Genomic DNA, 24,281 nt, shown 5'->3' on the forward strand with positions numbered 1-24,281 from the left:
CGGTTTCCTCTATAATCATGCAATGGCATTTGTTCTATTCACGGCACCTATGAACTAAGCGAATCATGGCACGTGCTTTACATCGCATTTTTTAAACAAGTTTCGATCAATTTTTAATTTGAATTATATTATTTTTAAAATTAAAATAAAAATCATTAACTTGCCATTTTAAACATTTAACATATGTTTACTAACCTATTTAAATATCAGTTATTCATTAATAGTTTTAAATATTATATAACACAAAAATCAATAGAATATGCCAATGAATAAATTCATTTTAGATTAAATATTTATATTATTATATTTTTATTTGTATACTGTTAACAAACGCATAGAAAGGAATATAGTTCTTGATTGATTAATTAAAATATTTTTAGTCATAAGAATTGTGACAAAAATAAACAAGGAATCTACATAGGAAAGACATATTTAAGTTTGGATTATTGAATATAAATATTCGTAATTCAAATAGATATTTATTCAAAAACCAGTGTATTTCGTGGCAAAACATATAACGTCAATTATTGACGCAATGCTCATGACGTATTCTCACTCATTCAGTCGCACTCATACGAATTCCTCCCTCTCTCTGTGATTTATACTCTTTACTAGCTATATGTATATATATATTTTTCTTTATGTTTGCTTATACAATATTTAATATTTTTTTTCTATTTATCAATCATTTTTGTTTCATCTTATACGTATACACATATAGTACCATTAAATTGTTGTTAACGCATACAAAATAAATGCATGGTAATGAAGTTCCAATCTAAAATAGTATGCGACATACAAATATATGCATAAACTTATTTCACATTATAATTGATAATTTGTGATGAAATAGCTGTATATAATAATATTTTTTTTTAATATTAATAATTGTTAACTGACAAATAAAAAATGAATAAATAAACAAATGTATATAATTGAACTTTTTAATTTCTATTAAATTGTATTTTATAATATTATAGCATAATATATTCCAAAAGTATATTTATAAATACAACACATAAATACAATAGTTTTAAAAAACTATTTTTTGCAAAAATGATTTATGTATCTCCATTTATATATCTCTCATGCATTATATATTCATTTTACGAGAAATCTTCACTACCATGCATTTTCATTACTATGAAACAATTCAATGATGCTATAATGTGTAAAATGTATTATTGTAACATTAGAACTATCGATAGTCTAATTACATATACAGTATGTGATATGGGCGTTTAGCCACTGTTATACGGTACGTAATTTCCCACGTACCCAAGAGTTTGTTTTTATGAACGAGCAAATAACACGAGTTTCCACTCATAATTGATAAAAGAAATCACATAAAAAATTTCTAGAGCACACGTATCGATTTATCGTTAAAATCAATATCATGTTCATTCCATTAACGTTAAACTGTTTCTAGAAAAATATTTATCGACCTTCGAGCGGACGAAAATTTGCAAATCGAACTATTTTCTCACCTCTTATGAAGAGAAAGAGAATCTTGATAATTTCTCGTTACTAGTAAAGACAAACTCGTATGATTGGCTCTAAAACAAATTGGCAACCTTTCAGTCGCCCTCGACTTCGTCGCGTGTCACTTGTGAGACTCGCACGACCGTCCTGGGAAACGGAAGCGCCACTCACTTCCCTTCTCATCCAAACGATTCCCTTCTTTTTTATAAAATGATCTTAAGTATGTATACATGAGAGAGAACAAGAGCACGTGATTTGTGGAAATCGTTCCGAGAAGCATTCCGACATATCCATTAATTCATGTGATATTATCAATTATGAAAGTCAGTAGAAAATCATGAATAATGGAAAGATGTTCATATTAGAAGTAACAATTTTCTTTTATCATATGAAACAAAAAATCTTGTGAAAGTTATAGCAATATAAAATATATTATTAATCATTTAATGTGATTTTCGAAATAATTATGGATAAAAATGTTTTCGTTAGATATATGTCACGCCCTATGCCATGCCAACATTTAATGCAAATCTACGTTTTATAAGTAATTGATTTAATCTTAATAATTAATAATAATTAGAGGGACACTAGTAGGTCCGAAAAGCCTCTTTTATACTGTAACGTACATATATATTAATTTTTAATTTGTTTTCATTTTCATTTTAATGACTCTATATAGATATATGAATCATTTTACGCTATTTTCGGCTTAATTCATAAAGAGCCACGTCGATAAAAACAAAATACCGAAATCACGCTAAGCGCAAAAAAATCTCTAATTGTTATTCAAGACTGAAATTACAATGGCGATATATCAGAAGTTTCCCAGGACGAATGATTTGATAACGAAAATTGACCAACATGTTTTTTTTTTAAATTTTTCTACAAGGTCATATCGTAAATATTTGTAAATAATCCCTATAATTTATTGTAAACATACATCTTTGTAAACATACACGATTAAAATGTAAAATTTTCTCTTTAACATAGAAATAAAATAATGATTTTAAAGAAAAAACATAAAAAAATGTTGGTCATTTTTTTCTGTCATCAGTTCGCTTCATTCAACGGACGCTTCTAAAATACTGCCAAATTTTTTTATAAAATCGAGAATCTTGTCCTCAATTCTATCTTATAATTGCACCAATAAAGCGTATCTATCTTCATCATATTTTTTATTTCTAACAATTCATATTCTCATATAACGTCCCGTAAATTGTCAGTATATAAACTGAATTCAGTTGTATTATGCTACTTAAAAAATATTCAAAGTTTTGCCCTGTAGCTTAATCAATAAAAAAAAAAAAAAAAAAAAAAAAAGAAGAAATTCGAAAGCCTTGTTCGAATAATATTGTAAGGCACATTTTCGACACGTCCCAAGTCTCTCAAGTTTTCAAGTGAGGGGTGCGTTTTATGGAATCGAAGTCGGAAAGCGACTCGAGAGATCGACTATTCAAGACCCACGCTGTCTCGAGAAAAGTAGTCGCCATGCGTTAAAATAATACGGAAAAAAAAGAAAAGTATTCATCTATGTATACGCAAAAAGTTTTCTTGAAAAAACATGTAAAAAAAAAAAATTACATATACATTTATAGTTTACATATTCGTCGCATTAAACAAACGACGAGGCCTGTATACATCAACATTACTGCTATTATCCACCCAAATCCATCGGATTCATCTGCATTGATTTCAAAAGTAACAGAATAATTCTGTTCTGACAAATCTATTTAACATGTTAAGAAATATCACGGTGCATCTTTTTTAGCGATTCACAGTGGTTTTCCACTATTCCCTTTAACAAATAGCACACTACTCTTCTCTGGTAGCGACGGGAAACAACGTTAGATATTGCAATAAATATGGTATAGCAAAAGCTTGACGATGCATGCTCCGTTAGAACCTGGCTCTGATGTAAACAGCAGAAGCATCATGTTCTCCATAACCAAGGCGTTTAGCGTGTTTGTAAACTTCATTCGCTGCAGCAGCCAATGGTAATGGCTGTTCTAATTGATCGCTCATACCTAAAGAGAGTCTTAAGTCTTTTTGCATATGCTGAAGTGGTAACTGTGTAGGAAATCCACCTTCGATGATAGCTAAAAAATTAAATCATATTATCGATATCAAAGAATTAGATGTAATTTACTAATGATCGATCAAAAGAAATAAGAAAAAAAAAATGATAATAATACCTTTCCCTTTGTCAAGAATAGCAGGACAAGCCAATGATGTTAATTCTAAAACTTCAAGTACGTCCTTTTGCTGAAGGCCAGCACGATCTGCTAAAGCCATGCTCTCGGCCAAACCAGCAAGAGTGACTCCTGCCATTAATTGAAGCACGAGATTCATTTTGGAAGCATTGCCGACCTCACCGAGATAAAAACTATTTTTCCCCATTGCTTCGAAGCAAGATTGACATTCATCGAATAGAGTTCGATCACCAGCCGCAAGGATCACCAACGTACCCTCTTGTGCTTGCGTTTTGCTACCCTGTACTTGAGCCTCTAAATAGCGGCCACCTTTTGCAGTTATTGCCTCTGCGATATCTTGTGATGTTTCTGCATCTATACCAGTCATTTCTACATATCCTTTCTCTGGAGATATTTCCGTAAGGACTCCACAATTTCCAAACACCATCTAAATAATAACATTTTTTATAATATAATATAATAACAAAACAATGACAAAATTATATGTAAGATAATTTAAAAGATAAATTACATTGTTACTTACATCTTTAGCTGCTTGAGGATCCGCTACACAAGAAAATGTAATATCGGCAGCGAGAACCACATCGGATGGTGTTAAACCTTGTTCTGCCCCAGCTTTTACAAAATCTGCGCACTAACCAAAAAAACAATACACTAAATTTAAATTTTTTAATTTTTTAATTTAAATTTAAAATTTTGAAAATTGATGAGACCAACCAATCAAAACATGGAAATATAAATTTATACATAATATTTCATTATATAAAGAAATAAAATAATGTACTTAAATAGAAAATATTTTTTTATTTTTCTTTTCAATTCATAAATTAAGCTTGTTACGGCCCTGATAAGTTTTGATTTAGCATCTTAGCGACACCGCTCGGTGCGACATGGTACTGCAAAAAATCTAACGATAGCGGCTCCGGTAGATGTCGCCACAACGAGCCACTCGCCATTTGCGTCGCCATTCAGGTCACGTACGTAGTCTCAACAGCTTCGAAGCTAAACGTTTCCAGGCTTGCTTGCCACATCAGCAAACGACGCCATTGCATCATTTAAAGATATTTCCCGCATACGGCCAAAAGGTGTATCTACATATTCATTGAGATTCAAAGAATTATAAATTCATTTAACTTTATATGTAGCGTAAAACGAAATATGTTCTGATGAATTTCTAGAAATTTCTAAACTTTCCAATATTTAAGAAATGAACAACAAATCAGTAAAAACAGTTAATATTACAATATTCAATTTAAAAATTATATTAAATTTAATATAATAACGATTTGATTATGTTAAGATTTAAGCTATATATAATACTATTTTTTATATGAAAGTAAATATTTTTAAGTGAAATTGACGCCATATTTTATCCAATATAATGGTGTCATATTTTACGACTTATGCTTTTCAATCAAATTAATTTTTTTCAGCTATTAAATTAATATTTATTCAATTATTGAATATAATTCATGTATTAATTACAATTTTTTATTGAAATATATATAATGAACATAAATCAAAAATGTAAAAGAACATTCGTGACATTGACGATTTCTTGTCTTTATGAATGTAGCCAGTCAACAAGTCAGTTAAGTATTGTCAACAAAGGAACAGAGAAGATGAGTAGGTTATATTCTTTCAGTCCACAAACAATCTTTAATAATCTTATAAATCGAGATTTTACAATTAAATATATAATAAATGTTCATCTTTAATCATAAAGCAAATTCTTTAGTTATTAAATGACAAAAGCAATAATTTTGTTTTAATATTAATTATTTATTGATATTAATACTATTAATACTATTAGTTGAATAATATTCAATAGTTTGAAACAAATATAAAAATTTATATTTTCCATTCTTTGCACGTACACAAAAATAATTAAACAAAAAGTATATCGATCACATTTTAGATCTGCATTATTTTACGCAATATTCCAATCTGAGCAAACAAGAAAAATTTATTCATATAATATAATCATGATTTTATATTATAAAATATAAAATCATATAATAGAATGCTTATACGATTGAAAAATCAAATATGTAAAACAATGTTATGCACTGATAACAAAAATTCATAGCATAAATAATTAGGGTTAAAAATTGAATAAATATATGCAAAATGAAAAAAAAAAATGCAAACGATCAATAGATAAAGAAGTTTTCTTTTTTTTTCTTTTTTTATATATAATGCAAAGTGAAGATATGTTTTCTCAATTGCTTACATCGTTGCTACGTTCGGATTATATTTGCTCAACTTGCGAAAGTAAAAAAATTTGCAGACAGAATTTAAAATAGCAGCTTAATTTTGTCACGTATAATGTATTTTATTCACATGTATTTTATTCATTTTAATCATTTTATTCATATTAATGCGATTAGTAATTTAGTAACATATGTAAAAAAAAATCCTATTTTAACTTTTTTTAGAAAACTTTTGAATTTTTTTAATATAAAAATTTCAAAAAGAACTATTATTTTTTATTTAAATATAATAAGAAATTATATAACAAGCTATATTTATGTAACTGCGAAATACATGTCAGTGGATAACCTTGAACCAACTTCAATCGACTTGTATAGTTTCTATCAAAGAAGAAATTTAATGATTTTCCGGAACGAATAAGTCCGTGTATTCAATATAATTGCATGCAATATATATCAAATAGTTCAGAATATCTCAAATACCATCCATATAATAAGTTATGATTTTCAAATCTTTCAAATTTTTTAAAAAAATTATATAGCGATATTATTAACAATTATAACAATTTACAAAAATCTTTTATTATATATTTCATTAATTAATACTATATTAATTAAAAAAATATTTAAAATTCACATAATTATATATATATGATTATATGATACTTTGAAAAATTAATTGTTATATATTTACCAAATATTATCATATAAAAAGAAAAACATTTACTATCCTGCACGATAAATAGGCATTTCAAATCTGCAATAAAATGAATAATATAATATAATATAATATATTATATATAATATATTGTATGTTGAACATCGAAAGTATTTATTTAAATAATTAAATAATTTAAGTAATTTATTTAAATAATATGTAAACAACGTTATGTATATTAAATATAATATAATTTTAAAATTAGTAGCATTATTTTTGCTGAATTCATTTTTTCTTAAGATTTGATCAATTTTAAAAATCTTTTTCAATTAAATTTTTTCTTATATTTAAGAGATCCATTTTTTCTAAAAAATAAACTAATAATAAAGAACTATACATGTCAATCAACAAGAGAGTTAGATGGATAAGCATGAAACCAACGTACTAGAATACAAGTTACAAAAGCGGATGTTGTTCAAGAATTAGAAATTTTAATATTAATTTTGTTTTTATTAATTTACACATAATACGTAATCAACAGAAAACACGTGCGTGAGAATTCATGCAAAAAAAAAAACGATTTGTATTTAAGAAAATGAAAAGAATTCCTACAAGGTTTTAAGAATTATCTCGAAGTTTTATAAAAAAATTATAACTGATTAATAAAAAAAAATTACTTAATATTTTTATCACATTGATTATATGCAAAAATTAAATTATTTTGGAATTTAAAATATCCTATAACATTATATCATTATCAGCATACTAAGATGAAAATTCAACTAGCAATTAATTTCACCGAATTGCTGACTTTGCAAGAACTCTGAGAGCAAGAATGAACATGTCGAGACGAAAGAACCGTGAAGGTAAAATGGAAGAAGATACGTTTAATAAAGATAATTAGCAAGTCTCGTGTGTTTCTTGTGTAATTTATTGTGGAAAATCTTTTCCAAATTTTCAACAAGAAAATAATTTATTAAATGATGAATTGAATATTTTATATAGATATTTTAATATAATTGAAAAAATTTAAAATTTCTAGAATAATATTAAAATATAATTTTTTTTAAATTTATAATAATAATAAAATATAATATAATAATAAATTTATAATTAAAAAATTTCTTCTTAATAAAGTTAGTAAATTAGTTATTTTTTAAAGTTTAGTAAAGTTCTTAACTATTGTTCAATGATTTAATCTTATCATTATTAAGAATTATTAAGAATTAATCTTAATTAAACAGAAAGTTATTTTTATGAAATAATTCTCTATTAAAATAATTAAATTTAATAATATTAAAATAAAGAATAAGATAATTTAAGTTAGAATATTTAAATAATTTAAGATATTATATAAATAATAATATTTTTTAGTTTAATTTTTTTCAGATGAAGACAATGTGGTCGGTTGAATGACCAGCATTTATTAAAGTAATACATATAATATATTGGAACAGACTATATTTGATATTCGTCCCTGATTATTTTAATCTATATTCACCAATTCTAAAAATATTTATGTAACATAATGTAATTCAAACTATAGAATTTTCTATCAAATATTTAACAATTATTCTTGTTTAGTTATTTATTTGATATTCTAATTTTAAGTATAGTTAAACAAATAATTAATTTTTCAAAAATATGGAAATATTAAAATAAAATTGTAAAGGCCAAGGGAACGAAGATGACGAAGGACAAAAGCGACCAAAGGAAGGTTCAGAACGAGCTTGCGCTGTGTGACCGACACGTATAAATAAAGAGTTGGATAGCTGCGAGGTTGCCAGATTTCAGTAATATTGATCGACAAAGTCGACGCGGTCGCCAACTGGGGTCACGAAAAGAAACATGGCAACATTGTCCCGTTGCCAGCTGATCGAGCTCTCCTTAGGTTTGCTCAACGGTCGACCGTATCTCTATTTCTTCAAGTTTGTATGAATTTTTGTCATTATGTATGTCATTTTTGTATGAATCTCCCTTTATTTTCCTCTTGTAATTAAAAACATTTATTGTCTTTATTATTTTTTATTTATTTATCATCATTTTTTTTTATAAGTTTTTTCTTTTTTTTTTCTTTTTTATTATGTCCGATGAATTTTGTTTTTATACAAATATAAGAAAAATGCTTTCTTCTATTTTATAACTACACACGTGATGTTATGATATGTAATGATATTATGCAATAAAGAAAATTTCATTGCGCTAAATAGTTAAATCCTATTTATTTGTAAGAATAAAACACAAGAAAAAACTTGAAACTTTTCTTTAATTCTCTTCTACTCCATTTTGTTTTCATCATAACAAATTATTTTATGCCAATTTTATAATCTAATTGTCATTATTGAAGATGAAAGGATGTATGTTTAAAATAACTACTTCTCTTTTCTTTTTCTATTATTATTATCTATCTACAATCTTTTGACTCTTCTAAAGATCGTGTGCCAATAATATTACGTAACAACGCTATTGAATTTATTTGTTAATATATTTTTAAATTATTTATTCAAAATTTAAATTATTAATTCAAAAAAGAATTTTCATAAATTTGCAAATATTTTCAAGTTTTGTATATATACATATATATACACATAATAATTTATGCGCAATATAATATTCCGTTACAGATCAAATTCGTTGTTTTTCATTTCATGAATATGAATATAAAGAATTTTATTTCATATTTATTTATAATCACATATTTATTTATAAATATATATAATATATAATTCGTTACAGATTTGCAAGTGCTATTAATTTATTTAAGACATTTTTTTTAGATTTCTTTTTTTATTTTATTTTTTAATAATATTACATAACATATATAAGTATATTTTAATCGATAACTTCATATTTATTTTATTCATATATTTTTTTTAATTGAATTATATAATCCAAAAATCAAGTATCATGTTTCATTAATAAGACAATATTTTACATGTCTTCTAATTAATTTACTATTATCATATCACACGAATCTTTATCTGTGATAACAATACATTTAGAAATATTCAAACAAAAATTATACATTTATTTCAATTAATAAAATGATATAACAAAGAATAAAAGAAAAGATATAAGAGATTAAGATAAGAAATCAAATAATCTTATCCTTAGTTACTTCTCTTGGCAATAATAAAAAAAGAAAATAGAAAGAAAAGCTTTTGCGCAATTTATGGAACTTTTGCAATCAAATTCAATCTCATTACGAATATGCACACAAATCAAATTTCGAAACAAATTACGAAAACAATTTACTAAGTCATTCGAATTGCACAATCATAATTTAATTGTAATTCAAGTTCAGGTTCATAATTCATTCAACCATTTACCAAACTTATTCCATTTTATCATGATAAAATGTTCAACATTTTGCAACTTTATTAAATCCAGTTTACAAATTTGAATTCGATATTGAAAAAAATAAAAACGAGGAAAGAGGAGAAAATAAAAATCAAAGTAATCATATATATATATATCGCAAATTGAGGCTTATCTGCAGGCATAATTGAAGAATATCAAAGTATAGTAATTCGAGATATTTGTTATCATTTTTATATATACATTCAATACACATCGAATTTCTAATAACATTATTAATATCATTTATATAAGCAAATTTTTCATATTTTCCAATTTTTTTTCATAAAAATATTAGATATATTTATATAAATTTATAATTGTTATATAAATATAATATATATATATATAAATTAATATATATATAAATTTATAATTGTTAATCATTTTAAAATAATATTAGTCTTATGATGTGTAAAATTATTACTAATTTTCTTTTTTCTGTTTTATAATAAATATATATATATATATATATAATTAATTTTTCAAAAATATGGAAATATTAAAATAAAATATATATATATATATGTAATCTATTTATTAAATAGATTGTATAGATTGTCAATTTTATCATAATATTCCTTAAAATAGAAAAGATAAATCAATACAAATTCTTGATTAAATTAAGATTAGTAAATAGTTGTTCAATCTGATCAAAGACTATTTTCTAATAATTAAATTACATCATACTTCTTTCTCTATGATTGTTTTTTTTTTATATATAACGCAAAGAATTTGCTTTTATAGATTGAACTCTATTCAAAATTGAATATTGTTAGCTACCGCTGACAAAGCTATATTATCAAGGTCGGTTTACTTATCATATAGATAGTTTATTATTATAGTTAAACTGTTGCAGGTGTACCATAGTTCATTAGTTCATTGTAATAACTATTATAATAATATCCACATATTTTGAATTAAAATAAAAAATAAAATATTTTCATATTTGACATTCCATTAAGATGCATTAATGTGCATTATTTATTATATTAAATATTTAAAAAATTTAGATGAAAAAATCTACGAAGAGATATATGTTATATAAACAAAAAATTCTAGAAGTTTCTAGAAGAAAAAAATTCGACTTTTATTAAGAATGAAAGTCATCAATTTCATAAATAATATGAAATATAATAGAGAGAATATAATAGAGAGATAAATATTTTTAATATACGTTTAGTCATCATAGACCTTCTTTCATTAATGAACAAAATATTTTCATTTATTCCGTATAATTCCATAAATATAATTTCGTATTTTCCGTATAATTTTTATTGTATATTTATGTATCATTATATTCAAATAAGAAAAGATAAATAAGATTCCAAATAAAACAAATATTGTATAAGAAATATTGTATAATATAATATGTAAAATTGTTTTATTAAGAAAAACAGCATTTTGTTTCTACGATTTACATAAAAAATAAATTTTTATAAAAATAAAAATATATACACAAATAATAAAATATGATAATTTTTATCAATTTTTTTCAGAAAGGAACATCAATAATGTTTGATTGCAGTTTCAAAGAAAATATTCAAAGAAAATTTGTTTTGAGAAATATTTTCTAATATTGATTAGAAATTAAGGTAAAATAATGTACACGTAGAATAATACGCAAAAACGCGATAATAAGAATTGTAACACATCTTAAAAAATAAAACTTATAAAAATTTAAAAGGTTTATTTGAGCAATTGGCAATAATATTATTTAGCAAGCTGAAAAGATGGTTAATTAATTAACTAATTAATTAACATAAAAAGAACATAAAAATAAAAAAACACATGTAATATAAAATGTAATGATGGTAATGATGATAACGGATAAGCTGTTCAAAATAAATTAAAAGAAATAATAATCCTGGTGTCGATAGCGAGAATGTAGAGACAATAAGCAAGAATCAAGCTAAAAGGGCTGTATCTGGTTATAATCGGGTTCCCCTCATGGGGCGGTTCGTTGAGCGCGGTGCAGAGAGGTGAAGTAGGTTTTGCGTCGGCGCGGTCTTGAAACTCGCAACGTTGCCGGCTTTTCGAGATGATGGTTACCACGAGGAGAAGCCAGAGTTGGTGGAACGGACGGAACAGATCTTTCACAGTCAGTTTTTGCTTCTGATACGCGACGGACGATGCTAGTCGTGTCGCGATGAAGGAGTGTGTCATGTGACACGCGAAACAATAGTATATTTCTATTTTGTTGCTGCACATTTGACAGAACTGATACGTAAAAAGAGATAATAATACAAGATAAAAAAAAGATAATACACGAAGAAAAAAAAAGAAAAACTTGAGTGTGCGTGAGTGCGTGTGTGCGTGCATGTGATTAGTTTGTATGTGTTATCCATTAATATGCGTACTTGCGCGCGCGCGAGTGCTTTCATAGCAGCATAGTAGTTGTGTGCAGCCATATATTGTATGCTGGCGGATTCCTTTCCCGTCCAATTTCGGAAGTCTACAAGTCGTTCCATTAGAGCGCACACAATTATGTTACCGGCTCAACACGGCAATAGCAGCAACACCACTGCCGCCACCATCAATAAATTCAGCAACCTCAATACCTTCATAAGACATTGGGCCGGATTTTTTGCAAACGGTTAGACACATCACCAGTAGCCCGTCGCTATCTCAGACGAGACACGGTGCTTCACGGTTGTCCCGTGATTCTTGCTAGGTATGTAATATAAAGAAAAATCATAATAACGAAAAAGAAGAGCAAAAGAAAAGAAAAATAATATTATATAGCACAATTTGCATTTTTTAGTAAAAGCATATGTGCTGTATTAAATATTTGTGAAGAAATGACAATACACTTTTCTGTTACCATGCTTCCTTCTTTTAAAAAGTTATTAAATTATAAGTGAAAGTTTTATTTTCCGATCAAAAAAATAACATAAAATTTATACAAATCAAGAAGAAGAATATCAATCAATTAAATCAATCAATTTGGATTTCGCGAAGATCAGGACATGGGAATTCTTAGTTATATGCGTAGAAATCGTCATATTACAGGTTATAGGAATGAGGGAGCGGGTTTTCACGTGGGACTCGTGGTGGTGGTTAATAGTTCTTCTCACTGCGGTGCACATTACGGGTTCACAGGATCTCTCTTCAGCGGGTTCAACTTTTTTTACGGAAAAAACATCACCATCTTCGCGTCTAAAATGCGCTGCAGGTTGCGAGTGCCTAGACAATGGAAAAAGTCTATTGTGTCAGGAACGAAGCTTTCTCGGGCTTGGTTTGTCCAGAGAAACTACCAATGTTGTGTTAAAAAACGTCAGAGCTGCTACCATACCCGTTTCCGCCCTCGAAATTGCAATTCGTCTCAAGAGTTTGGCCTGGACTTCAAGTGGAATCGAAAGAATAGAATCCGGCGTGTTCCTTGCTACAACGTTCCTCGAACATCTCAACTTAGGTGACAATAGATTGACGGAACTACCGTCGGATGTCTTCCATCCGTTACATCAACTACAGTACCTGAATCTTACTGGAAACCAGTTGACTATAATCCCACGAGCATTGTTTCAAAATTTAAACCGACTCGAGGAGATCGGCTTGTCGCGCAATCGATTGTCAATACTTCCTTATCAATTATTTGCTTCAGCCAAATCGTTAACTCGCCTGGATCTTTCCGATAATTTATTGGTATCCTTGCCAGATCATAGTTTTACATTAAACAAAAACCTTCAAGAACTCAGCCTGGCTGGTAACAGGCTTACCAAACTTCCATCGCATTTGTTTTCCGGTTTAAATCAATTGAAGATATTAGAGCTGGACGATAATGAAATTGATACAATACCGCGTGGTTTCTTTGCAGATCTTGTGTCGTTGCAGTATCTCGATCTTTCCGAAAATCCTATAACACGTTTATCAAACATCGCGTTCCAAAGCCTGTCAAATTTAAGATGGCTTAGTTTAAAAAATCTACCGGTTACGGTACTTCCACAAGATATATGGCGACCACTAAGAAAGCTACGCACTCTATTGCTTTCCGGAACAAAAGTAGAAGTTCTCCGTAACGAAGACTTAAAGGGATTAGAGAAACTTGAGACATTGGAAATAAATAATAGTCCACTGCGCGAGATCTCTCGATGTACTTTGGATCGTACACCGGCTCTTCGTAAAATCGATCTACATGACAGTAATCTGACCTTTCTTCCGGCAAATGTGGCGCAGCTGTCGTTTCTAAATGAATTACAGCTGCAAGGGAACCCATGGGCTTGCGATTGCCGTATGTTTTGGTTTGTAAAATGGGCTGAAAGCAAAGAACATTTACGAACCGCTTTTCAAAGTGGATTCCGGTGTGGCGATGAGATCGATGGTACCGGCGATATCCTTCAAACTCTTCGTTATTTGAAATGCACACCACCGAATTTGACATATTCTACGCCCACGGAACAGTATCTGTTGTTTCATTCCGTACTACTTGAATGCGAATTCAGTGGCAATCCTACGCCATCGTTAACATGGGTTACTCCAAGACTTCAAATACTGCATTGGAATCCGGATCCAGCATTTCCCGATAATTTTGTCGAACATCCTTCTACACACGGATGGGAACAAAGTGTACCGTTCGTTGATGATGGTCGTATACGTATTCTCGAGAATGGATCTTTGTATATCACGACGTTGCTCAGGCAGGATGTTGGACAATACAAGTGTTTCGCAGCGAATCCGATTGCCAATGCTACTTCCTATGTTAGTTTGCAGATGAATCCAATAACATTAAACAAAGTCAGGATCATCAGCATTTTGGTAGGAGCTGTTACCGCCACGACTTTTCTTCTTTTAACGCTCTTCTTGCAACTGTTGCGTTATTTCTTGATCAAGTAAGTATTTTTTTTCATCAATCATTTAGTGTTAATTATAATTTTCATACTATATATAATCGTTATTCAAAAATAAATCGTGCATCATTTAGCTTCGTTAGATAGATACATATTAATATTTATCCCTTCTATTTCGTATAAACATTTAAAATATTATTGAAATTAATCTAAAACAAATTTATGTGAAACTGATTCGTGCATTATGCAACTCATGTTGCTACTAAATAAAATTATTCTATTTATTTCAGGTGTGGCTGTTTAAAATGGTGTATGTGTTGTAGACACGTTGGTTCTACTCCTAGAGCAAAACAAATTTATCAAATGTTGGATAATATCGAACAATACAAGAGTCAACAACTTGAGAGATTACGCGAGAATTATACTCAACAAGTACATAGAATAAAAGAGAATTGTGCTCAACAAGTAGAATGGATTCGCGATAGTTATGAAGGTCAAATGAGGCACATTAGAGATATAAGGGATTATGGAACAAGCCATCTTACGGCTCTCAGAGATCAGTATTATGATCAGGTAATAAAATATTATTCATAAATTCTTATTACATAACTAGATCAGAATTTGTTCTAATACAAAATTGTAGGAATTTATTATTTTTTTAAAAACGATTTTCACAAATATTAAGAAATATGTCAAGAGAAATCTCAACTACTTCCTAAGTATGATATATAATGTTTCACAATGTTGTTTTTTTGATCTTGAAACAGGTGCGGAAAGTACGAGATTACTCAACCAGTCAGCTCAATTGGGTGCGAGAAAATTATGTCTTCCAACGTAACAAAATAAGAAAGTTCAGTGCTCATCAGGTGCTACGACTGCGTGAGAGTTATAAGTACCAACAACAAACATTAAACAAAGTATTGGAGAATCTACCGAATTTCTATTTTGATAATTGTCGAAGCGGTTCTTGTGGAAAAAGCGATTCGATGGTGTTTGATCCGAAAGAAGACGGATCTGTCCGAATGGACACTTACTTCAAAGCAAAAATTAACAACCTAGAGAACAGTATGGAAGATGTTAATAGCGAATATTATACACCAACGGAACTTTCATCGACCAGTCCTCATGGAATTATGGAGGGTATCCATATCAATTATATCGAGGAAACAGAGCCACCTATTCGATTTGATCCATTATCTAATGGAATAGCAGCACCACATTCGATAATACTTCATAGTATTGAAGAAGATGGAAGCTCTTCATCAATATACAAAGATGCAGACCATATTAAGCCAGTTTTTAAAGGCTTCAGCACCGAAATTTTAGCCAAAGAGCCTAATAAAATCCCAGAATGTTTTGGTCTCCTTGCACCCACCTCCAGTATGCCTGATCTACCACGTGAAACCAAACTTTAAACAACTTTGATGACGTGTTACGAAAGGGTACTAACCTCTCTTTATAATAGCAAGATTATAATTAAGACGAGAATGTACTGCCACTGGATTATTATGTGAGAAAACTTTATAGAAGTGCCTCTACATCGGTAAGTGAGAATGCATTCGCAAGAACGAACGGTGGTATTTTTCTCTATCGTGGGATTTCTTAAAATTTATTTATTTATTTATTTTTTTTGTTTTGTTTTTTTGCTTTTTTATAAAATAACAAACAATATACCTCTATAAACGATAAGAGAAGAACGCCAAGGATAGGAATGTCCCTTTATTGACATCGATCAAACTGATGGTTGTGTATGCGTGAGTGTTGTTTAAGGAGGACATTAGAAAAAAAATCGCGGACAGTTTCCAAGGATTTTTCTGTGATTCGGTCGATGACCTTGCAACCTGTCCGCCCTTATACTTTGTGCTTTTTATCATTGTCGTTATCATCGCTCAGTATCAACGATAATGAATGTCGATTTTTAGATGAAGAAAACGCTGGAAAGAAACGCAAGATATAGAGTGTTACTGCCAATTCTTCCGTAAGCCAATTTCAACTAAAATAAAAACTTGCAAAACCATAAACCAAAATAAAAAAAAAAGAGAAAAGAAAAAAGAAAGAAAGAAACAACGCGTATAATGAATCTATAATAATTTTCGTCTAATTGTCAATTTTCCCGAAGATCAATAATTTTTTAAGCAATCGATAGACTTTTTTTATTCTCTTGTAAATAATATGCATACATGAGATTTTATCAGTTTGCAGAAACGTGTAACTACAATTTTTATGAGACTGAACTCGCGATTGGCATATATTGTTGATAATTTCTTCACTGATCGAAGTTCGACGAAACAAAATGTGTTGTTGTGTTTTGATTGTTTTTATGTTCTTTTCATCCTTTTATTTTCGATTCCGAAAATTTGAACTATTCATTTAAATAAATGTCATTCTTTTAAATATTTAATATAATAATGAACGTCTTTTTTTAACGTTTTCTTTTCACGCTTTTAAACTGTTTCCAATTCACGTGTAAATTGTTCGAAATATATAAATATATAATTATTTAAAAAAGAAAATCATTTTATCGAAAACAAAAATATACTTAATTATCATAATAACATATTTTGTTTCGTAAAGTATCGAAGAAGATAATAAGTGATATTTCTGAAATTTTTTTATCATCTCAAGCTATTCAAAACAAATTTGTTACTTTAATTCAAATATATACAAAAACTTTTATCAAAAATCTATAAGTAATCTTTTTTGAATTATTTCTTTTATATCTTTCTATTAAAAAGATTAATTTCATTTTTAAAGTAATCATTCTTTTATTTTTAAATAAAATATTAACAATTAATAATTTAAATTGAAAATGTTCAATTAATTTACATAAAATAAAGAGATATATCAATTTCAACTAAAAAAAAAACTTTGCAGATCTATTTAAATAGATCTATTTAATATAAAATATTTGATCATTCGGGTGAACTAAAATGGCGCAAATTTCTAATTATTGGTGTTAAATAAAACAATATTTTAATCATGATAATCACGATCACAAAGCTACAATAAAGACTGTACAAATTATTAACACGCAACTTAAACAATGCTTTAATATCAGACTATTCCTTTTTCTCATGTGCTTTTCTATGTGCAAGAATAAAAATTCAATCGCAGAAGACAAACCGATCGTGACTCTCATTATTTCAATAGCTTAGTAGATAATGCATGTTCTACGAGTTGTTACTTTAGTTGACGACATTTCATTATAATTGGAAAAACTTATGCAGATGATTTGTAAACTTAAACTCATTCAGGAAACAGTTTATTGATATTATATTATCTATTTCAATTTTACAGTATTTTATCTATTTAATAATAAAAAAAAATACGAATCAACGAATTTAAATGTTATGGAAAATTATTTTTTTAATTGTATAAATGACTATTTCCTATTTTATATGCATATTATGTAACAACATCAACATTATTCGACGATATATCTGGTTCAAATGTACACATCGAATATTTTTAAATCATTAAAAAAATATAAAAAATTGTTAAAAATAAAATTTATTCAGCTTGAACAGAGAAGTTAAAATTGAATTTTTTCCTTTGTCATAAAAAGTATCAAAATTTACTTAATTGTTTTAAGTTTACATTAAACTTATTTTTCGTTAAATTCTAAAGTATAATCGTAAATTAATCTTTTCTAAAACAATACTATAAACATTTAATCATAAATTTACTTTTCACATTGAGAAATAATTCTCAAACATTGCAATTTAATATTTAATATATAATATATAATATATAATATATATATATATATATATATAATCAAATAATTGCTAAACATCACTAATCCGAATACAATAGTTATTTCAAATTTTAAGAAGAATTTATTAATTTATTTAATATCGTTTTAAAATTTATAACAATATTGATAAAAAATGAAAAAAACTAAATTTAAATTTCTACAACTATGATGTCATAAAAAATGTCATAAAAAAATTAAATTTCACTATCAAATTTCTTTTTTTAAATTTATGTAATTATAAATCCATAATATAATTTAAAAATTGAATTTACGCAATCAAATTTATTTGTTTACTATGCATGATAAGAACAAATACAAATTTTGTTTGTTATTCTATGAAATTTCAAATTTGTTTAATATGAAATGTGCGCGTATTCAATTTTCTTCCTTTTCAAATCTTTTTTCACTTTCCTTTCCGCTCAACCGTCTCTCGTGACCCCCCACTACACACGTTTGCATGCCGTGGAAACGAACAAGAGCTAACGCATGTAGCGGTGTTCCACCGTTATTTTTGGATCGCTTCAGTGACTTCAAAGAGATAAAATTTTATCATCCCTCGAAAACAAGAACGCGTCAAACTCGGCAAGAAGCATATGCAATGAAATATAGAACGTTATACAATTAACAAATTGCCGTTACTATAGATGACATTGCGGAAAAACGAATTCGAATCACGTTTCGTGACGAACGAAGAAAAATAAACGGATTAAGTGGTTTAACCGATACGAATCTTAACGGTTATATAGTAATATGCCTCACGCAATCCGATTTTTAATTATCTTTCATGTACTTCAATATGAGTTGATATTTTTAAGATGATATTTTTAATGTTTTTAGTATTTCAAAATATCGTGTTATTCAAATTTACTAATAATAAGATTACATGTCATCGCTACTTCTAAACAACTTATCATCTTCGTTATCAAAGAATTAGTCTTAGTGAAACTTAATTTTTAATAAGATATATATTTATGGTTTTCTAAACTCAAAATTTATATTTATACTTTTTGAAAAAATTATTCTAAAAATTTCACTTGTTATCTTCGAATAATTATTTATTAATCGCATTGTATGCTCGGAATCTATACGAACATACGTTATTTTGAAATTGAATTATAAATTTAACTTAAATTTAACTTTAATTAACTTTAAAACTAAATTTAACTTTTTTTTAAGTCAAAAATATCACAATATAAAATAATGAAAAGTTAATTTACATGTTTTGAGTTTGTCCAAGAAATTATATCAAATTCCGCTAAACTATTTCTTAAATGTTTATTTTCGATAATGTTATTTAGAATTGTGAGACATCTATTGACTCACGGAACTGATTATAGGACTAATTATTAATAATTTAATAATAATAATAGCTATTAAATATACAAATAAATGGCTACAGATGTACTTCATCAAAATAATCACTCGCCAAAACTGGGTTGTGGAATATTATAAAAACACGTTCCAAAATATTACATATTATGGTATAGCAAAAGGATAACTTGCATATACGCATTATATTTGTGCATTGTTTTTCAATCATAAGTTCCTCCTACGAAAATACAATTTCACAATTTCTTTTTGAATGCTTCGTATTTTTCCATATTTTTTAGTTTGTTAGTGAATATATGCAAAGAATACTAATAAAAATATTTATTTTTATAGAAATAATATCAATACTTTCAAAAAAAATTAAAATATTTTTTGATCTACAATGAAAAATTATTTTTACTATTGTTCTATATTCTTTTCTTTTTTATATTTAGATATGTATAAATAAAAAATATATATATATATATTAGCATAAATTTCAAAATGTAAAGGAAAAGATTTTCAAACTTTTCCACTAATATATAATTCCACATTTTCCATCCACATTTGTATCAAGCGATTATCAAAATATAACTACAATAATTATTAAATTACTGAATAATTTAAATGATTATATTCTTTTAAGATTTTTTATTATAAATAAATTTTGGTTATTATCTTAATATTTGTTTTAAATTATAAATTAAGATAAATAGTTTTAAAAATAAATTGAACATGCAGGACGATCAATAAATAAGATTTTTTTAAAATATGTATCAATTTTTTATATTCCTAACTTTACTTTCATAAAATTATTAAAATATTTTATTGAAAAAAATAATATATTTTTACTTTTATAACAAAACTTAAATCATTAAAGAATACGATAGAATATGATAGAATAAACGGTAATATCTTGCTGATGATGCAGTAACAAAATTGATAATAAATGAAGATCTTTATCAATTTATATAAAATCTGCAATATTCTCCCGAAAACTTAAATTTATATCTTCTTAATGCAAATTTAAATTGTACAAAGTCACGTGACTGTTCGAAGTAACTATTTTAAGGCAAAAAATTTTACTAAAAAATATATGTATTTTGATTTATAAAAATTAATTACTATTATTATTATTATTTATCATTTGTTTCCTGTATTTAGACAATCTCATTCAAATTAATATTATAATAAATAGAATTTATTAATGTCAATAATATATTTGGAATATTGATTATTTTTTCTTTTCTATTATTTTAAAAAATATTCATAATAGAGAAGGAGAATAACATTGTAATTATAATAATTACCATATAGCATTGTATAATATAATTAAATGAATTGTACATACCTTTTCCTGTGTTCGATTCCACACAATCACGCTATGTCCACTGTTGATCAGGTTTTTTACGATACCGCTTCCCATTATTCCCAAACCAAGGAATCCAAATTTCAAGGTTGATGGAAGGATGTTCTTCTCTTTAAGCGTTTGCGACATTGTTTCCACATCCAAAGGAGGTGTTACCTATTACGTTAAGTTTTATTAAGTTGTTATTAACATATTAATAATTAAATTCATTCTAAATTCAAATTTAGCGCTTAAAAGTTAATAAAGCGCCATAATAATTCTTTTTTAATAAAATTTTATAATTTATATAAAATATCAAATTTAAAACAAAACAAATCAAAATTAATATAAATAATATAAGTAAATTAATATAAGAAATACAATATAAATAAAAAAGTCATGTTTTAAATACTATTTTTTAAAAATGGAATGGAATGGAAAGAAAAATAAATAAATAAAGAAAATTTCGTGATTTTGTATTAAATAATATAAATTTAATTATTATTATTATTATTCTTATATTATTAAATTATTATTATATTATTAATGGAATTATTATTGTATTATTAATGGAAAGGAATTAAAAGAGGCACAATGATATTATTATTTATTTATTTACATGAATAAATAAAACTTGATGATAAATATTCTAAATATATATATATATATATATATATATATATATATATATAAATTCCTGTTTTTAAAATATTTTGTATTTATTTAAAAAATAAGATATTAATTTTTGTCCATATTGTAAATAATCAAATAATATATATATGAAAGATAATATATAAATGAAAGTTTTTTATAACATATAAAGCATATATATGTTTTGGATATATTAGTTACAAAATAATAAAATTTGTATAATAAAATGTACTTACAGGTCTAGCAATATTCGCGGGCCTGTTAAGAAGAGTTGATCCCGATTTTCTAACAGGAGTTGAATGGTTTAATGCAGGACTAATGCTGCCAACCCTATTACTATTACTTGTACTTGATTCTCTTCGTTGTTTTTTGGCTGGACGACGAACTTCACTTGCACTAGAGTCCAATCTTTTAGTTTTTGGCGTTTCCTAAATCAATAATTTTATATCATGTATTTTATATTATAATATACATAACATACATATTAATACAATATAATATATATATTATATATTATACATATTATATAATATAATATATTATATTATATATATTATATTATAATATGATATACATAATATAATTTATTAAATATAGTCTATAATTTTAATTTACTAAAATGTTTATCATATCATATATCAATCAAATTATTTATTGTAAATTATAATACAATCCTAACCTTACGAGGTTTAGGTGTCTTTACTATATTCTTCTTCTCAGATATACTTTCTTCTTTAAGTCTGTCGAATAAAGAGTCTGGGTCTAAGCCATCTTCAAATACCTATAGCAAATAGTATTACTATAATTGTTAGTAGATGATTTATGGTAAGTTTATTATATAACTATTATAATAATTGTTTAAATATTATTTTTTTATAATATAATAATCAATATATATTTATAAGATATTTTTTATTATTATTTTTTATAAATTTTTAATATACATATTGTATACATATACATTATAATTTTTATTTTATCTTTAGCTTACCTCTCCATTAGCAATAAATTCTTCTATTGCTTCTACTGCATCTTTAAATGCACCAGATTTACTAGATTTTACAAGAGTATCTTTGTATTCTAGATATGGTTTTATATTAGATTCTTCTATCCATGCGCTATAAGAAATATTTTTATAAGTTTTAAACTATATCACAAAATTTGAAAAAAAAATAAATAACTTTATTCAAACTTACTAATTATTTGTTCCAAAGAAGAAAATACATTGAACTGGTCCCTTCTTAGTATTTGTTGGTTTCTTTAAGTCCTTTGAAGGATTAGACACCTTAAGATGTCATTGAGAAATTAGTATATACATAAAAATTATGCCAAACATATTATACTTCTATATTATTAAATAATAAAATAAAATAAAAAAATCATATTTGAAAAAGAAAAATATTGATAATATTCATATATTTTACATTATTTAATTCATATTTTATAACAAATTATATTTAAATATTTTAAATATGAAAAACAAAGATATATAAAGAAAAACAAATGTAATTTATATATTTTTATTCGTTATATTATTTGTATTTACAAAATATTTGTCATATTGTATCAAATTCACTCTATTATAAATATTTCAAATATGTTTTAAAGTAATTAAATTATTTTAAATAATTCAAATATAAATGTTATTAAATATAATTTAAATAATATATGTGCATAAATTAAATGAAATAATTTTATGTTAATTTTATCACATTTTTCTATTATTTATAAACAATATATAAAATAAAAATAGATAACAAATAAATTACCAAAGAATTATCAAAGAATATAATTTATATATTATAACTTAATTCATTTAAAAATTAAGAAAATCATAATTAGCGCGCTATCATTACAAGTATTTATTTCATAAAAATTGATTTTGAATAAAATTAATTTCTTTTTTTCTACAAAAAAAAATAATTTAAATAATAGTTACTTGGATGTACATAATATAAATATGTAAGTTTTGTTTTATCTACAAATATCATGATTAAAGTTATGAAATGGCAGAATATAATTTAGGTTATATTTTCGTAACCTGCGCGCCAATTTGAATTTGAAGGTCGGATGCGGCGGGAAATATATAATGAAGAGTAATAACATTATCGACATTGTATAAAATATATTAATTTGAATTGATATGATGTGCAATTAAAAAAATCAAATGGAGTATGAGACGTTCCCGCCAAATATGATGGCCGCGTTTGACTTCGTGGCGCGTACAACCAAGCAAAGTGTAGTTAACATAGAACCGTTAGTAGTTAACTCCAACTTACCCGACCAGGCCAAGGCGAAAATCCTTTCATCTTCGCCCTGAAATCCATAAAGATATTAATTAATAATCACTGTTTACATTGCACTACTTTTATTACAAACATTCATTAATTAACACGTAATACACACCATACAAGATCACCTAGTTTGAATACTTCTGACATAATGACACTTCCGTACGTTTCTCACAATCGGCAAGCGACTGACTGACGAGTAGAGCGTCGTTTGTGCAT

The 24,281-nt window shown here is 26.4% G+C and overlaps 2 protein-coding genes across 3 annotated transcripts; one reads left to right on the top strand and one right to left on the bottom strand.

Moving 5' to 3' along the window:
* Nucleotides 1–984: 984 nt before the first annotated feature.
* LOC122720148 (putative oxidoreductase GLYR1 homolog) lies at nt 985–24,256 on the bottom strand. Its single transcript, XM_043946654.1, has 10 exons — nt 24,178–24,256; nt 24,051–24,087; nt 22,968–23,056; nt 22,763–22,889; nt 22,451–22,552; nt 22,008–22,199; nt 21,124–21,297; nt 4,216–4,326; nt 3,675–4,119; nt 985–3,578 (listed from the first exon to the last, which is right to left on the bottom strand). Exons 1-10 carry the CDS (start codon nt 24,210–24,212, stop codon nt 3,379–3,381), a joined length of 1,512 nt encoding a protein of 503 aa, XP_043802589.1. The 5' UTR covers nt 24,213–24,256; the 3' UTR covers nt 985–3,378.
* Nucleotides 11,862–16,767, top strand: LOC122720146 (leucine-rich repeat and immunoglobulin-like domain-containing nogo receptor-interacting protein 2). 2 transcript variants are annotated; one of them, XM_043946653.1, is made up of 4 exons: nt 11,862–12,594; nt 12,933–14,749; nt 14,998–15,280; nt 15,475–16,767. In XM_043946653.1, exons 2-4 carry the CDS (start codon nt 12,942–12,944, stop codon nt 16,120–16,122), a joined length of 2,739 nt encoding a protein of 912 aa, XP_043802588.1. In that variant the 5' UTR covers nt 11,862–12,594; nt 12,933–12,941; the 3' UTR covers nt 16,123–16,767. The 2 variants fall into 2 exon arrangements, 1 of the variants encoding a protein (XP_043802588.1); XR_006347722.1 differs by having other exon boundaries at nt 11,995–14,749; nt 15,475–16,250; nt 16,630–16,767.
* Nucleotides 24,257–24,281: the final 25 nt, after the last annotated feature.

The sequence above is a fragment of the Apis laboriosa genome, unplaced genomic scaffold (assembly GCF_014066325.1).
Source record: "Apis laboriosa isolate Shangri-la unplaced genomic scaffold, ASM1406632v1 scaffold11_cov152, whole genome shotgun sequence".
Lineage (NCBI taxonomy): Eukaryota > Metazoa > Arthropoda > Insecta > Hymenoptera > Apidae > Apis > Apis laboriosa.

Bases quoted from the DNA above. Each gene is read 5' to 3' on its own strand.
- LOC122720146 (XM_043946653.1), top strand. From the start codon at position 12,942: ATGAGGGAGCGGGTTTTCACGTGGGACTCGTGGTGGTGGTTAATAGTT. The intron at 14,750-14,997 runs GTAAGTATTTTT...TATTTATTTCAG, and splicing joins TTGCGTTATTTCTTGATCAA to GTGTGGCTGTTTAAAATGGT. The intron at 15,281-15,474 runs GTAATAAAATAT...ATCTTGAAACAG, and splicing joins GAGATCAGTATTATGATCAG to GTGCGGAAAGTACGAGATTA.
- LOC122720148 (XM_043946654.1), bottom strand. From the start codon at position 24,212: ATGTCAGAAGTATTCAAACTAGGTGATCTTGTATG. The intron at 24,088-24,177 runs GTGTGTATTACG...TATGGATTTCAG, and splicing joins AAACTAGGTGATCTTGTATG to GGCGAAGATGAAAGGATTTT. The intron at 23,057-24,050 runs GTAAGTTGGAGT...TGACATCTTAAG, and splicing joins TTTCGCCTTGGCCTGGTCGG to GTGTCTAATCCTTCAAAGGA.